This window comes from Euprymna scolopes, chromosome 46, assembly GCF_053919585.1.
Source record: "Euprymna scolopes isolate OS-2025 chromosome 46, ASM5391958v1, whole genome shotgun sequence".
Lineage (NCBI taxonomy): Eukaryota > Metazoa > Mollusca > Cephalopoda > Sepiida > Sepiolidae > Euprymna > Euprymna scolopes.
This window is the reverse complement of record NC_136527.1, coordinates 67,328,609-67,343,607: the sequence shown is the minus strand read 5'-3', so window position 1 is coordinate 67,343,607 and position 14,999 is coordinate 67,328,609. Positions and strand designations below refer to the sequence as shown.

General features: G+C 35.8%; 1 protein-coding gene across 2 annotated transcripts; it reads right to left on the bottom strand.

Moving 5' to 3' along the window:
* Positions 1-740: 740 nt before the first annotated feature.
* Positions 741-14,172, bottom strand: LOC145271345 (uncharacterized). Of its 2 annotated transcripts, XM_080126888.1 has the most exons (3): positions 14,119-14,172; positions 6,043-6,124; positions 741-2,284 (listed from the first exon to the last, which is right to left on the bottom strand). In XM_080126888.1, the coding sequence occupies exon 3, from the start codon at positions 1,923-1,925 to the stop codon at positions 771-773; it is 1,155 nt and encodes a 384-aa protein (XP_079983014.1). In that variant the 5' UTR covers positions 1,926-2,284; positions 6,043-6,124; positions 14,119-14,172; the 3' UTR covers positions 741-770. The 2 variants fall into 2 exon arrangements, with proteins under 2 accessions (XP_079983014.1, XP_079983015.1); XM_080126889.1 differs by lacking the exon at positions 6,043-6,124 and having other exon boundaries at positions 14,119-14,166.
* Between the last annotated feature and the right edge of the window lie 827 nt (positions 14,173-14,999).

The window sequence follows — 14,999 nt, the reverse complement described above, 5'->3', positions numbered from 1 at the left end:
CATATGATTCTAATTGTTCAAGAGAAAAAAAGACAATGAAGAGGGTTTGTACATAATGTTGATTTTTCTTTTTAGATTTTGGCTTAAAGCTCATATCATTGTAAAAGTGATGTCAAAGTACATCTTGGAATATAAACCACTTATTGCATGAAATGTCTGTGTGAACTGCTTTGCTGATTTCTATGTGTAAATATCTTCAATTTAATAATAAACAAAATAGATGCTCTGGAACTTAATGTAATAATAGAAGCACATTACAATTATTCCGCAATATGATTCCGATAACATCATCACAAAAATATCAAATGTGTTTTGGATTCGTAGAAAATTTCGTACATTGATGATTAAGCAAATTACACTGTTTCGGTGCATCAGTAAATCATCAGATAACATCATCACAAAAATGTCAAATGTGTTTTGAATTCGTAGAAAGTTGCGTACATTGATGATTACACGGTTTCGGTGCGTCGGCAAATCATTTACAAGCCAGAAAAAAGTAGACTAATTTCTTGGAAGTAATAATAAACAAATCACAAACTGTACATGATCCATATTTATTTCTTTTGCATAATTCTTAAGAAATTACTATGTTTAGAACTCAGTTAAGAGAACAAAATATGAAATTATAAATTTTAATAAAGTTTTCCAATAGGTCGTCACTTTCACATGCTAATCACTATAAAAACTTTCAGAGACCAAGTTGTTTTTAAATCGTATTTAGGGGCTGCTATTTTTTTATCCTTTCCCATTTGACTCTATTAAAACCAAAGTCATTTGGGACTTTGACATCGATGTTTTCTTGTGTGAACTTCTAATGCATATTTAACGTAAAAAGCAGATCCACAAATTTTACAGGCATATCGTTTCTCACCTGAATGTATTCTCATGTGAATGTTTAATGCAGACTTTTGTGCAAATGCAGATGAGCAAACATTACAAGAATATGGTTTTTCACCCGTGTGTATTCGTATGTGTGATTTCAAACTGGAATTCAATGCAAACGAAGATCCACAAACATCACAAGAAAAAGGTTTCTCACCTGTGTGTGTTCGTATGTGTCTTTGCAGAAATGTTTTCTGTGAAAATGATTTTCCACAAATTTGACAAGAAAATGGTTTTTCCCCTGTGTGTATTAGAAGGTGATTTTTTAACACAGAACTCCCGGCAAATGAAGCTCCACAAACCTTACAAACATATGGTTTTTCACCAGTGTGTTTGCACATATGAACTTTCAATGAAGAAAGTCGAGAAAATGAAGATTCACATACGCCACAAGAATATGGTTTCTCACCTGTGTGTGTTCGTAAATGGACTGTCAAGCTTGAATTCACTGTAAAAGAAGATCCACAAATTTTACAAGAATATGGCTTGTCACCTGTGTGAGTTCGTACGTGTTTATCTAAGCTATGTTTATATAGAAATGAAAACCCACATATTTGACAAGAATATGGTTTCTCGCTTTTTTCTCTCTCTCCAGTGTGTGTTCGAGTGTGTTTTTTTAGGTGGGAATTCCGTGAAAAGGTTGATCCACAAATCCGACACAAATATGGCTTCTGTCCAGTGTGTATACGTGTGTGAACGTTTAGAGAAGAACTCTGTGAAAACGCAGACCCACAAATATTACAAGAGTGTGGTTTCTCTCCAGTGTGTGTACGCATATGGATTTTCAGATTATAACTGTCTGTACATGCAGATCCACAGATTTGACAAGAAAACCTTTTTACCTTTCCTGTGTGTATTTGCATGTGCTTTCTTAAGCTGGATTTGTGTGAAAATCCAGATCCACAAATTTGACAAGAATGAGGTTTATTTTGTGTGTGTGTTCGCATGTGGTTTTGAAGATGCGTATTATCTGCAAATGCAGATTGACAAACTTTACAATGGAACATTTCCTTTTTTGTATGCATTTGCACATTGGGTTTCATTTTCAAATTCAATTTACATTCTTTTCAAATTCAGTTGTTTGGCTGATTCATGTAACTTTTCATGTTAGTTTTGAGCTAAAAATGCCAGTTTAAGAAACTTTGCTTTGTGTTTTTTATGTCATTTTAAGTAGATTTGCATGGGTTTCCACACAAGGCAATTTATGATTAAATGTAAATTTCCAATTTTATAGAAAAATTTCCAGATATTTTGAATAAGATATTGTCCACACATCTGTTCTTTAATTATCGGGGCTTCAATGAAATTAGTGATCAAATTACATAAATGAGTAATCACAAATCTAAAAATACTTCCTCCATTCTTTGATGAATTAGACCATCTTTTCTGTAGTTGTTCAAATCTAAAAAAAAGGACATGGTATCAACAGAAATAAATATGAATTTATTACAGCATCAATTTTAATTGAAATCGATTTTAATATAATTATTATATATTATAAGAAACTATAATTATATTGTATCAAATGTATATATTATTCATAATATTATTATATATATTATGCAAATTAATCATATTTTATCTTTTTTCCATCATTTACATCTGAAAATAATAGAGAAATGACACAAATGCAAAGTTTATATTATTTTCTCAAATATATATTTATGTTTCTTAATAAAAATGTTTATTAAGCCTAATTATTACGTTATATAGTTCCTGTTTTATGAAAAAAAATTAAACCTTAAACACATTCTATAGAAACATTTTGATATTGGAAATTTAATTTTTATGTAAACATTTTGATTTTGCATGAAAGAAAACCTACATGAAACTCTTGCACCATGGAAGTTATCTGGTAGAATATATTCTTGTGTGACAAAAAAATTATGGATAAAATCCTTTTTTGCAATGTCAAAGAAATAATACCCAATTTCTGCTATTCCCAAAATAAACTTCTATTAAACGACACATCTCAAGATTAAGGTAAACCAAATAAAAAAATTAAACTGGCAACCAACATATTCTCTATGAGATGCAAGTGTGCCTCTAAAATTATTATAAATCACTAAGGACAAATATTTTCATATATGTATATACATATGAATATATATATATATATATATATATATATATATATATATATATATATATATATGGATAAATATGTGTATATATATGGATAAATATGTGTATATATATATATATGGATAAATATGTGTATATATATATATATATATATATATATATGGATAAATATGTGTATATATATATATATATATATATGGATAAATATGTGTATATATATATATATATGGATAAATATGTGTATATATATATATATTTATATGTATATACAGTTATCTCTATGAGTAGATTTCTTTATTCATTTATTCAATTTATTATTTATTTCTAATTATTACGTTTTTTAATTTCATCATTTCTTTATCTAATGTTGATTCTGTTTCTTTACTAAGAGTGTGTCTAATATATTTTAATTGAATATTTTAAATGCAGCTTTAAAAATTTAAATGAAAGCTTAAATGTTTATAACAAGAAATGCTAAATTATAAAACTTCCAATTTTATTTTATTTAGCAGTTAATTTAATTGAAATTAAAATAATAAGGCCTTACACAAGTGGGGGGAGTGATATACGAAAAAATACTGTCAAAAGAAAGACTCAAAATGATGCGTACACTCTCATGATGACCCGACATTATGTTGAGGATAAATAGAAATAAACCAGAAGTAAAAACGATACACACGAGTATACCCTAGTTTACACGTTAATAACCTAAGAGGGGAAAGGCCCTGAAATGGTCTATATTCACTCCTGATGATCCGACATTAACTGGACCCCGAAATGGAAGATTTGATATGAGAAAACAGAGGAAAAACATGATCATCTGTAAGTATACAAGGAAAGCTATTTCTTTCAAAACACAATATATTCTGTTGTGTGCTTGCTTCATAACGAATTTCTGCTACTCTTCCAGTAGCAATTTCATTCTATATAGATATGGCTAGTCTGTAATTCGGTAACAGACTAAATGGCGACTGGGAATAGACCAGCAAACTTGGAAAAATAGAGAACGTTTAGGAAGACCAAATGAACTTGGCGGACCAGCAACTCAAAACTTATATAACATCTGCTACAGACACTAATAAAAAAAAATGCCTTCAAGATCCACTGAAAGGGCGGGAGGATATAAAAAGAATTTGACTCAAACATATCAACCAATTATTATTAGAGAATGCACAGAATTCTACTGTGTCTGTTCGCAAAAATTTAAATTCTGAAAAAGGAATGAAGATTTTTCAAAGAAAAATGGAATACGCTACTCATCCATTGACTCATATGTAACGTTCTGATATTTCAGATAAAACTTTGCAAAACCTAGGTTAGCATGCAACCCACAGGGCCAATAATATCCAAGCAATTTTCCAAATGGGTAAGTTGAAACTCCCCAGAATCAAATTCAACCACAAGCAGTTTGGAAGTATGGTGCATACTTAAGCATACAGTAGAAGAACTGAATAGAACAACAATTTCAACAGTTGAAAGGATGCAGTTATATTATATACCAAATTTCTATTGAATTTTGTGGTGAGAAAAAAATAAACTAAACCGCGAGTCAAGAAAAGCTAAACATCGGACTAACTCAAATAGGAAGATCTATGCTGGGAATGACCAGAATTCAAAGATGGTCCACAGTTTATGTCAAAGATCGCTGAGATCTGGTCAGGAAATAAGGAGGAAAGCAAAAGGCCAGTAAAATGTGTTCAATATGGCGCCGCTCAGGTTGGGCTAAATTTGCTTTCGACGTGCTTCTTTCAATTAAATATCATTAAATGAAAAAAAAAACTGTCTGTTATGCAATGAAAAACAGACTATGGAAAATGTTCTTAGTTCCTTACTAATAGCCGATATACAGCGTGACTACACAAAAGTACAGAAGGACCTGCCCACAATAATAATAATCACATTAATCCTGAAGCAGCTAACATAAACGATAAGTTGTTTTTGCTGAGGGAGGAAAATTGAGGATCAGATCGAGTATATGACTTAACCATTACCAGTATATGGGCAAAATATTCTTGGAATCGGTGATGATTGGATGGTGACCACAAATCTACCCAAATTTTGTACAAAAAATAAAAGGGCAGGCTTGACATTGTTCTGTTATCAAGAACAATGAAACACTCATCATCATTGAATATGAGCAGAGAGTGCAGGTAAAGGCGCAACAGGTAAAATTTGGGGTTGTTTTCAATAAAATATTTATAAATAATAATGGGTTGTTTTCAACACAATTTAAATAATGCGTTGTTTTCAATAAATATTAATAAATAATAATGGGTTGTTTTCAATACAATATTTATAAATAATAATGGGTTGTTTTCAACACAATTTAAATAATGCGTTGTTTTCAATAAATATTAATAAATAATAATGGGTTGTTTTCAATACAATATTTATAAATAATAATGGGTTGTTTTCAACACAATTTAAATAATGCGTTGTTTTCAATAAATATTAATAAATAATAATGGGTTGTTTTCAATACAATATTAATGAATAATAATGGATTGTTTTCAATACAATATTAATGAGTAATATTGCGTTGTTTTCAATAATATTAATAAATAATAATGGGTTGTTTTCAATACAATATTAATAAATAATAATGCGTTGTTTTCAATACAATATTAATAAATAATAATGGGTTGTTTTCAATAGTGCATTAATAAATATGAAGGTCTGACATGTGAAGTTTATGTTGTAATCTTTCGAGCTGTTGAGCTTGGCAATAGAGATAACAAAACAATGTGCAATGTGGCTTTGGGCAAAAAAAGGAATACCACATGATATAATAGCAAGCATGTATAATGTAGTTATTTTTGTGATAAATTTATTTATTTATTCATTTATTTAATTATATTTTCTTTTATTTATTTATTATTTAATTAATTTACTTATTTCACTCATTGTATTTTTTAGTATTTTTTATTTGTTAATTTTACTTCTTTTCCATTGAACAATTAACCGACATGAAATGTAAAGTTGTTGGTTGTAACAAGAAATGCTAAATTATTTAACATTTAATTTTTATTGTATTAAAAAGTTCATTTAAATGTAATTCAGATAATTGGGCCTTACATCAGTGAAGTGATCTGATCTGCGAAAAAGCCATTGAGAGGAAGGCACCAAAACAGCGTATGTTTTCCCCTGATGACTCAATCTAAAGGCAAAAATGAAATACGCGACAAGTGTAAAATATGATGAACATGATTATATACAAGTCACAAGTTGATAAACTTAGCAAAAAAGGCTCTGAAACGGTTTGTGTTCTATTATGATAATGCAACATTAACTGGAAGTCAGGATAGAATACTTTAAAAGTGAAAATAGCTAAACAAAATCATTATTATAAACAAGCCATCAAAGAAAACTGTGTATAGAATCTTAGTATCAAGATCAAGCAAACTCACCTTGATTGAGTATGAGTAGAGAATGCAGACAAAAGAGCCACAGGTGATAGTCCTGGGTTGTTTTTTTTTATTCCAGCTGTGAATGTTTAATCCAGTATTTTAGAGGGTGTTGTATCTATATAGAGGGCAGCCCATTGTGTCTTTTTTTCCTGCTGCTCTGAGTATATAGCAAGAGATCCTGTCCTCATCCATTCTCTGTCGCATCATGATCGTGGGCTCATTACTGCAGCTGTTTCCTCTTACAAGGACACTTGAGTTTGTCATGTAGTCATACCAATTGAGATTTAGTATAGATCGAAGCTGGTGGAATTTTTCTAATTTATTGAGATCACGCTGGTACATAAGGCTTCACATTAATACAAAAGTGTATAAAAACAATGCAATATAGCATAAGTTTAATTTTTATTAAGAGATTTTTATTTTGGCAGATGTGCTTTAGTATTTGAACACTTTTCTGGTATTATATTTCCAAGATATGATGATTGCTTTAGAGCAGTGCAATTTATGTGAATATTTATGCTATGTAAGACGGTATTGGCTATATATATATATATATATATATATATATATATATATATACACACATGATGGGGGGCTCATTACTACAGATGTTTCCTCTCTCAAAACACACATATTTTTGCTGCAAACAAGTAATTTTCTGGATATTTAACAATGTAATTCCTTATGTTATCAGTGGTGACCATTTATACACACAACCACGCGCATATTTTTTTTGCTAAAATAAGTAGTTTTCCAGATATTAAGCCATTTAATTCTATATGTTATCAGTGCTGGCGATTTCTGCGAGTACAGAAATGGCCACCACTGTGAGAAAATAAAAATAAAAATAAAAATAAAAAAAGGAGATTGCTTACTTGGTGGCGCCGGCCTCGAGGGCGGAATTCTAATCTGAGTGGTTGAGAGAACGAGTCTCTTATAGACTTGGAGGAGTAGGGGGAGGCACTATTCTTCTGTTATAAAAGAATTGTGTCTCTGACTAGCGCCAGTTCTGTTAACGAGTTACTGGTGAACGGTTGGCACAAATTAGTTACTCGCTGCTCGCCGTACTACAAAACTTGTTACTCGACCCAGTAGGGGGGGTCGCTTAGGGCATCCTTTGCAACCCCTCGGAGCTTACGCTATCACCGGGTAATCTACTTTACCCTCTAAATAGTTTTTTTTTTCCACATCTTGCAAAGGATTTGCTGCTTACTCTTTCGTCGGTTAACTACTGTCATGAACGTCACGAAAGAGCAGCTCCTACGCAGAAGGGAGTCATTGACTCAGAAGATTCAGGGACGACTGAAGATGTGTCGTGATGGAGTTAGGCCATCGGCGTACTCATTCTTAAGGACGGAGATTCGACAATTCATTGTCGAGTTAGAGACTTGTATCACACAGCTGGAGTTAGGCTCCTTTGATGAGAGTACACCTGCCGAGATTGAGGGTGCTTGGCTGCCTCAACTAAAGGATTATTATGAAGACTTGGGCGATTTGGATCAAGCATACCGACAGCCAGAGCCCAGCCCTTACTCAGAATCTGCCTTTGAGTTCTCAAGGGCTTCTGCAACTACCGGGAGAGGTTCTTCCTTCATTGTTAAACCCCCACGTATACAGATCACAGGGCCTACATTTAGCGGACAGGAAATGGAGTCTGACCGCATGAGTTTCAGAAACTTCTTGACTAGGTTTGAGAACTGCGTGATCGGCATGGCCAATGATGCCGAGAGGTTGAACTTCTTGAAGTGTTCACTCTCAGACAGAGCCTTGAGGCTGGTAAATCACCTGAGTTGCACTGACACCAATTACCAGCAAGCCATGGCTATACTGAAGAGGGAGTATCTGGACCTGGATGAAATCATTGACCAAATATTCCAGGATATTCTGGACTATGTACCAAAGAAAGGTGGAGCCCTTTTTGAGCTGGGGGACTTCGTTTCCAGGACGGCATCGCTGTTGGAAGAGCTGGGGAATTCCTTTTTGTGTGACTTTTCTGTGGACGATTCTGGCGGAGCCAGACTGATGGCTAAGATTCTGTTTAGGAAATTTCCTCTCGAACTGAAAGGCGAGATAATAGCGCTAACAAATAGACGGGTGCCACCTTTGTCCTCCATATTGAGACTAACTGGAGAAGCAATAAAGAGATTGCAGATTAAGGGCGGTGTCTCCACTGCATTTACATCAACAGTAAGACAGAATACGTCTCAAAAGTTTGGTAGGGGGAACGCTATTACTCCTTCTTTTCATGTGGATGTGAACAATGCAACTTCAACCGGGTATTCCCGCACGTTGCCACCCATTCTCTCAGTTACATTCTCTTGTGGACCAAAGACAGTGTCAGTGAATTGCCTACTGGACACGGGTAGCGGGCGGACATATCTGGCGGCAGATGTACTGAGAACTTTGTGCCCAATCGAAACCCTTGGTGTCAATTGTCAGCTGAGATTGTCTACCTTTCTAGGTGAGTGTCAGCGTGGGTTCACAGAGGTAGTCCTGGGAGTTGACTTGGGTTCTGGAAGGACAGTGACATCTCCTGTCTTGGTAGCCGATGGTATGGACTTGTCGGTTCGAGTGGCCAACCTGGAATCTCTATTGCGTGTCTTTCAGGATGCAAAATATGCTTTGGCCGGCCAGTTTGAGACCGGAAAGGATTTAATACCGATCAAGGGAATAATTGGGTTAGACCTGATTGAACACCTGGACTCATTAAAGCTGATCCCGTGTTTGAATGGATGGGCCTTTGCAACCCCGCCTGGATTGGTCCCGTTTGGAGCAGTGGACTCTTTTTTCTTGGAAGATAAGCCCCTCTCTGAGGTTACTCACCTCTCGTTTAATTCGGTAATGGAACATACCCCCAGGTCGATTCATCACATTTATGTTTTGTCCTTGAAACACAATCAACATACCTGGATCCCATGGCGGAGTGCTTTCCTGACAGTATGGTACAAAGAGGACTAGAACAAATGTTTACGTTGGAATCTCTGGGGCTTCCCAGTCAGGAGGACTTTTCTGATTACGATAAAGTTCAGATGAAGCGATTTGAGGAAACGGTAGAGCTTCGGGATGGAAGCTATTATGTGGAGCTCCCCTGGCATCACGATAGATTAGCCAGAGTCCCCTCTAATCATGCAACTTCCTTGCATGTTTTAGACCGGGTAGCAGCAAACTTGACTAAAAGAAAAATATATGATGAATATTTGGAGGTGTTTCGTCAGCAACAGGAGGACGGTATAATTGAAGAGATTTTTGTCTCCCCTCAGGAGTTCGACAAATATGTGTGGATACCACATAGACCAGTTTTCAAGTCGGACCCTACGGCAACTACCAGGATAAGACCAGTGTTCAACTGTAGTTTGAAGACAGGAGATGGATTATCGCTGAACGAAGCAGCATATTCTGGCGTTAACTTAACAGGGGACATCTTAAAGTTGTTGCTGGCCTTCAGAGCCAACAATTATGTGCTACTAGCAGACATTCGCCGAGCCTTCCTAATGATTCGGCTTAAGTTGGAGGCGGATAGGAACCGGTTTTGCTTTTTTCTTAAACAAGGAAATTGTTTGCGCTGCTTCCGCTATACCACCTTGATATTCGGGTTTACTTCCAGCCCATTTGTGTTGGGGTGCATCTTAAAATTGCATGCGGCAAAATACCCTCAAGATGCTTGCCGCAGAATGATGGAGGACCGGTTTTATGTGGATAACCTTGTGGCATCCGTGGCAGACGCGAGTGAGCTTACTACATTGTATTCCCTTGTTAGAGAGCGTTTGCTGGAAGGGGGCTTTATTATCCAGTCATGCAACTCAAACAGTCAGGCGCTCCGCAATAGGATGAAGGAGGATGGTACTCTAAGTATCCATGAAGAGGAGTGGGAGAGAGTACTGGGCTACCGATACTCCCCACATTCGGAGGAGTTGTATGTTGCTCCGGTAAAGTGCAATCCTGACGTGACAACTAAGAGAGGTGTTCTTTCAGAGTCAGCTAAGGTCTTCGATCCGTTGTCCCTATGTCTCCCGGTTACTATCCGCAGTAGAGTGCTAATCAGGTCCATGTGGAAGAATGGTGCAGGTTGGGATGATCCACTCCAGCCAGCGATCTTGAGCGATTGGAGAGAGCTAGCCAGGGACCTTTCAGGGTTGAGTGATTTCCGTTTTTTGCGCAAGGCGCTTATGGCAGGGCTACCTGGAGATATGTACCTGTTTTGCGACGCGTCCAAGGAAGCATATGGGTTTGCCGTGTATATCGTACAAAATGGTCGGTCATCCTTATTATTTGCAAAAGCTAAGGTGGCACCTATGAAGGACAAGACTTTGCCTGTGTTGGAACTAATGGCCGTTTTCCTCGCCTTCAAGTGTCTCCCCACAATCCTGGACAATTGTGAAGGATTTGTTCCCGAGAATTTGTGTATAGCCACGGATGCACAGGTGGTCTTGTCCTGGATTTTATCTCAAAACATGGCTAGCAAAAATGTTTTTGCAAAAAATAGACTTAAAGACATTCTGCAGATGAAAGTGGAGTTGGAGTCTCGCTATGGCTTGAAGACTCTCTTCAGATATGTTGATAGTACACTCAACCCGGCGGATTTGTTAACAAGAGGATTAACATTGAGAAAGTTCCAATCCAAGATGGAATTTTGGTGTTCAGGCCCTTCCTGGCTATGCGAAGGAATATCTCAATGGCCAGGACAGGATATGCCCTGTTTGAGTGAGATATGCCAGCGAATGACCCGCAGTTCAGCAAATTGTTCCTTGATCCATGATCAAGAGTACACTTCGGCCATACCTTTTCAGAGGTTTTCCTCATTCTCTGGTTTACTGACTGTTACTGCCTTGGTGTTTAAGTTCCTAGCCATCCGATTTAATCGACAATGGGACTACAACTCTAAGGCAGCGATCTACCTTATGAAGACAGTGCAACGGCAAGAATTTCCCGTGGAAGTGGAGTACCTAAAGGAGCCGAGTGGTAAACCCATGCCAGTTAGGGTTCGTGCTCTGGATCTTTTTCTGGACCCTGACGGTTTGATTCGATCTCGGGGAAGAATCAACCAATCTTCCCACTTTGGTTATGAAGTTAAAAACCCCATTCTGATAGGGAAACATCATCCTGTTACCAGACTCATCATTTTAGATTGTCATGAAAGGTGTTGCCACCTTGGAACTGGGTCAACTCTAGCGGAGTTGAGGCGAAGCGGTTATTGGGTCCCGCAGGGTCGACAAGCTGTGAATAAGGTACTGGCTGTTTGTGCCAGATGTAAACGTTATAATTCAACGCCAGTGACGCCGAATGCTGCTGCTGCCCTGCCGTCGCACCGTACCGATTTCAGAGTCCCCTATCAACACACTGGGATTGATTTTACTGGCCATCTTTGGGTGAGTGACGGGAAACGAGATACGAAAATGTACTTGCTCCTATTCACTTGTTTGAATATCAGAGCAATACACATTGAAGTAGTTCCCAACATGAGCGTACCCTCTTTCTTCCAGGCACTGGTTCGATTTACTAACCGATATGGCGTTCCCGAAACCCTTTATAGTGACAACGCGAAAACGTTTATAGGAAGTGGAAAGATTTTCGATCGTCTCTCTCTTTTTACGGACTATCAAAGAAAATACGGTCCTTGTAAGTTAAAACTTAAAACCATTCCCTTGTTCTCTCCTTGGTATGGAGGAACATGGGAGTGATGTATCAAGACCATGAAGAATTGCCTATTTAAGATTCTTGGCAGGGGTAGATTGGATTACTTTACCCTTCTGACAGTGTTATCGGATATTCAGAGGTCTGTTAATAACCGGCCTCTTACTTACCAGGTGTCAGCCGACAAAAATGCTACTCCAATTACCCCTAATATGTTCCTTAAGCCCAATCAGAGCCCCGGGCTATTGATACGACTGGATAGAGAGGATAGAACAACCTTGTTGCCTCCCAGCAGGGAGAGGCTAATTCAAACCTTGGAACTTAGGGACCAATGTCTGACAGATTTCCACAAACTATGGTATGAGGAGTACCTGCTAGAGCTGGGAAGGAAGATTCCTGGTCGATCCCGACTCAGTACAAGAACCCGCCTCCAGAAGGATGATGTTGTGCTGATTAAGAGTCCTTTGAAACCCAGACCGTTTTGGGTCTTAGGAACTATTACTGAACTGATTCCAGGCCATGATGGTGTCGTTAGAGCAGCACGTGTACAAAATGGGGAGGGCTTGGAGGAAGTACATTCCCTGAAACATCTGTACCCCTTAGAGCTTTCTAAGACTCCTGAAGGACCTCCTGTTGCGGAGGGAGGGGAGACGTTGGATTCACCCCCTAGTGTTGAAGAGCAGGTCTGGTTGTGTCCCCTGTGCAGCTCTCCGCAGCAGAATCAGAATATGATCGGGTGTGACTCGTGCGACGATTGGTACCATTTCCGATGTGTCGGTATCGACTCAGAACCTCCCAACAGGCAAAAGTGGTATTGCCCAGAATGTGCGCCCCTTAAAAAACGACGGGATAGACCTAGCCTGCTGCCTGCTTGATTGATATCTGGACTGATCGACTACTGCTATATTGTACTAACAGTTGTTTTTTGATTAAGTATTTTGGTGGTCTGTCATTTTTATGTAACTTTTTCTTTTCTCTCTTCTACCTTTTGTTTTTTTTTTTTTCTCGTTTTTGTCGGGAGTGTGTGAGAAAATAAAAATAAAAATAAAAAAAGGAGATTGCTTACTTGGTGGCGCCGGCCTCGAGGGCGGAATTCTAATCTGAGTGGTTGAGAGAACGAGTCTCTTATAGACTTGGAGGAGTAGGGGGAGGCACTATTCTTCTGTTATAAAAGAATTGTGTCTCTGACTAGCGCCAGTTCTGTTAACGAGTTACTGGTGAACGGTTGGCACAAATTAGTTACTCGCTGCTCGCCGTACTACAAAACTTGTTACTCGACCCAGTAGGGGGGGTCGCTTAGGGCATCCTTTGCAACCCCTCGGAGCTTACGCTATCACCGGGTAATCTACTTTACCCTCTAAATAGTTTTTTTTTTCCACACCACTGATAACATATGGCATTACATCTGGAAAACTTCTTTTTCATTTAATCTTAAATTTTTCGCCAAAGATTAATACACTATGTGAGCATGAAGTTCGATACACAAGTACACATTTAACAGCCTTCCATCATGTGCTCATGTGTAGCATAAACAGAGACTGTGAAATGGCAGAAAATAGTCCCAGGGTTCATACTATCCAAACGGTAAATTTGCGACGGAAACAGTTATATTAAAAAAAAAAAAAAAAAAGAACACCAAAATCTAAATAAAATATACATTTTTCTATACAGACTTAAGGCGGGTCTTAAATTAAAATAATATCGATTTTTCTGTATTTCTTATCTATTTAGGTTGAACTTTTTATCATTAAAAAAACTTATCTTCAAATAATTCTATTAATATTTTCCTTGAAGCTTTTTAATAATATTTTCTTCAAAACTTTTACAGAAATTATCACATTTTTACTCTCGGCCGTAAGAGAATATATATATATATATATATATATATATATATATATATATATATATATATATATATATATATATATATATATATATTTTATTTCATTAAAAAATATTTATCATCTTTAAAAAATTCTATTAATATTTTATTTAAAGCTTTCACGAAAATACCACATATTTTATTATTGACCGTTAGAGAATATAATGTGATTCATGAAAATCTATTTAGAAAATGCTTAAACAAAAGAAACCCAAGTGGCCTTATACTTACGTCTATCCGCATGTTGTCAGTGTTGTTTCTGATTATAAACTGTGTGAGAATAGAACTTTTCAGTTATGAAGACTTAAAAGTCGAACTACACGGTGACTGAATGATTATCGTCCCGTTCGTAATAGTTCCGACTTGTTTCCTTCAAGTATTGTTTTAAATTTACGTTTATTTAATTGCAAATGAATACAATAGATAATTTTATTGTCTTTATTATTGTTTTTCTTTATGACTTGTTTGTTGTCAGAATTGATTTTTAATAGAATATTTACGTTTATTTAATTGCAAATAAATACAATAGATAATTTTATTGTCTTTATTATTGTTTTTCTTTATGACTTGTTTGTTGTCAGAATTGATTTTTAATAGAATATTTACGTTTATTTAATTGCAAATAAATACAATAGATAATTTGATTGTCTTTATTATTGTTTTTCTTTATGACTTGTTTGTTGTCAGAATTGATTTTTAATAGAATATTTACGTTTATTTAATTGCAAATAAATACAATAGATAATTTGATTGTCTTTATTATTGTTTTTCTTTATGACTTGTTTGTTGTCAGAATTGATTTTTAATAGAATATTTACGTTTATTTAATTGCAAATAAATACAATAGATAATTTGATTGTCTTTATTATTGTTTTTCTTTATGACTTGTTTGTTGTCAGAATTGATTTTTAATAGAATATTTACGTTTATTTAATTGCAAATAAATACAATAGATAATTTGATTGTCTTTATTATTGTTTTTCTTTATGACTTGTTTGTTGTCAGAATTGATTTTTAATAGAATATTTACGTTTATTTAATTGCAAATAAATACAATAGATAATTTTATTGTCTTTATTATTGTTTTTCTTTATGACTTGTTTGTTGTCAGA

Bases quoted from the DNA above. Each gene is read 5' to 3' on its own strand.
- LOC145271345 (XM_080126888.1), bottom strand. From the start codon at position 1,925: ATGAAACCCAATGTGCAAATGCATACAAAAAAGGAAATGTTCCATTGT.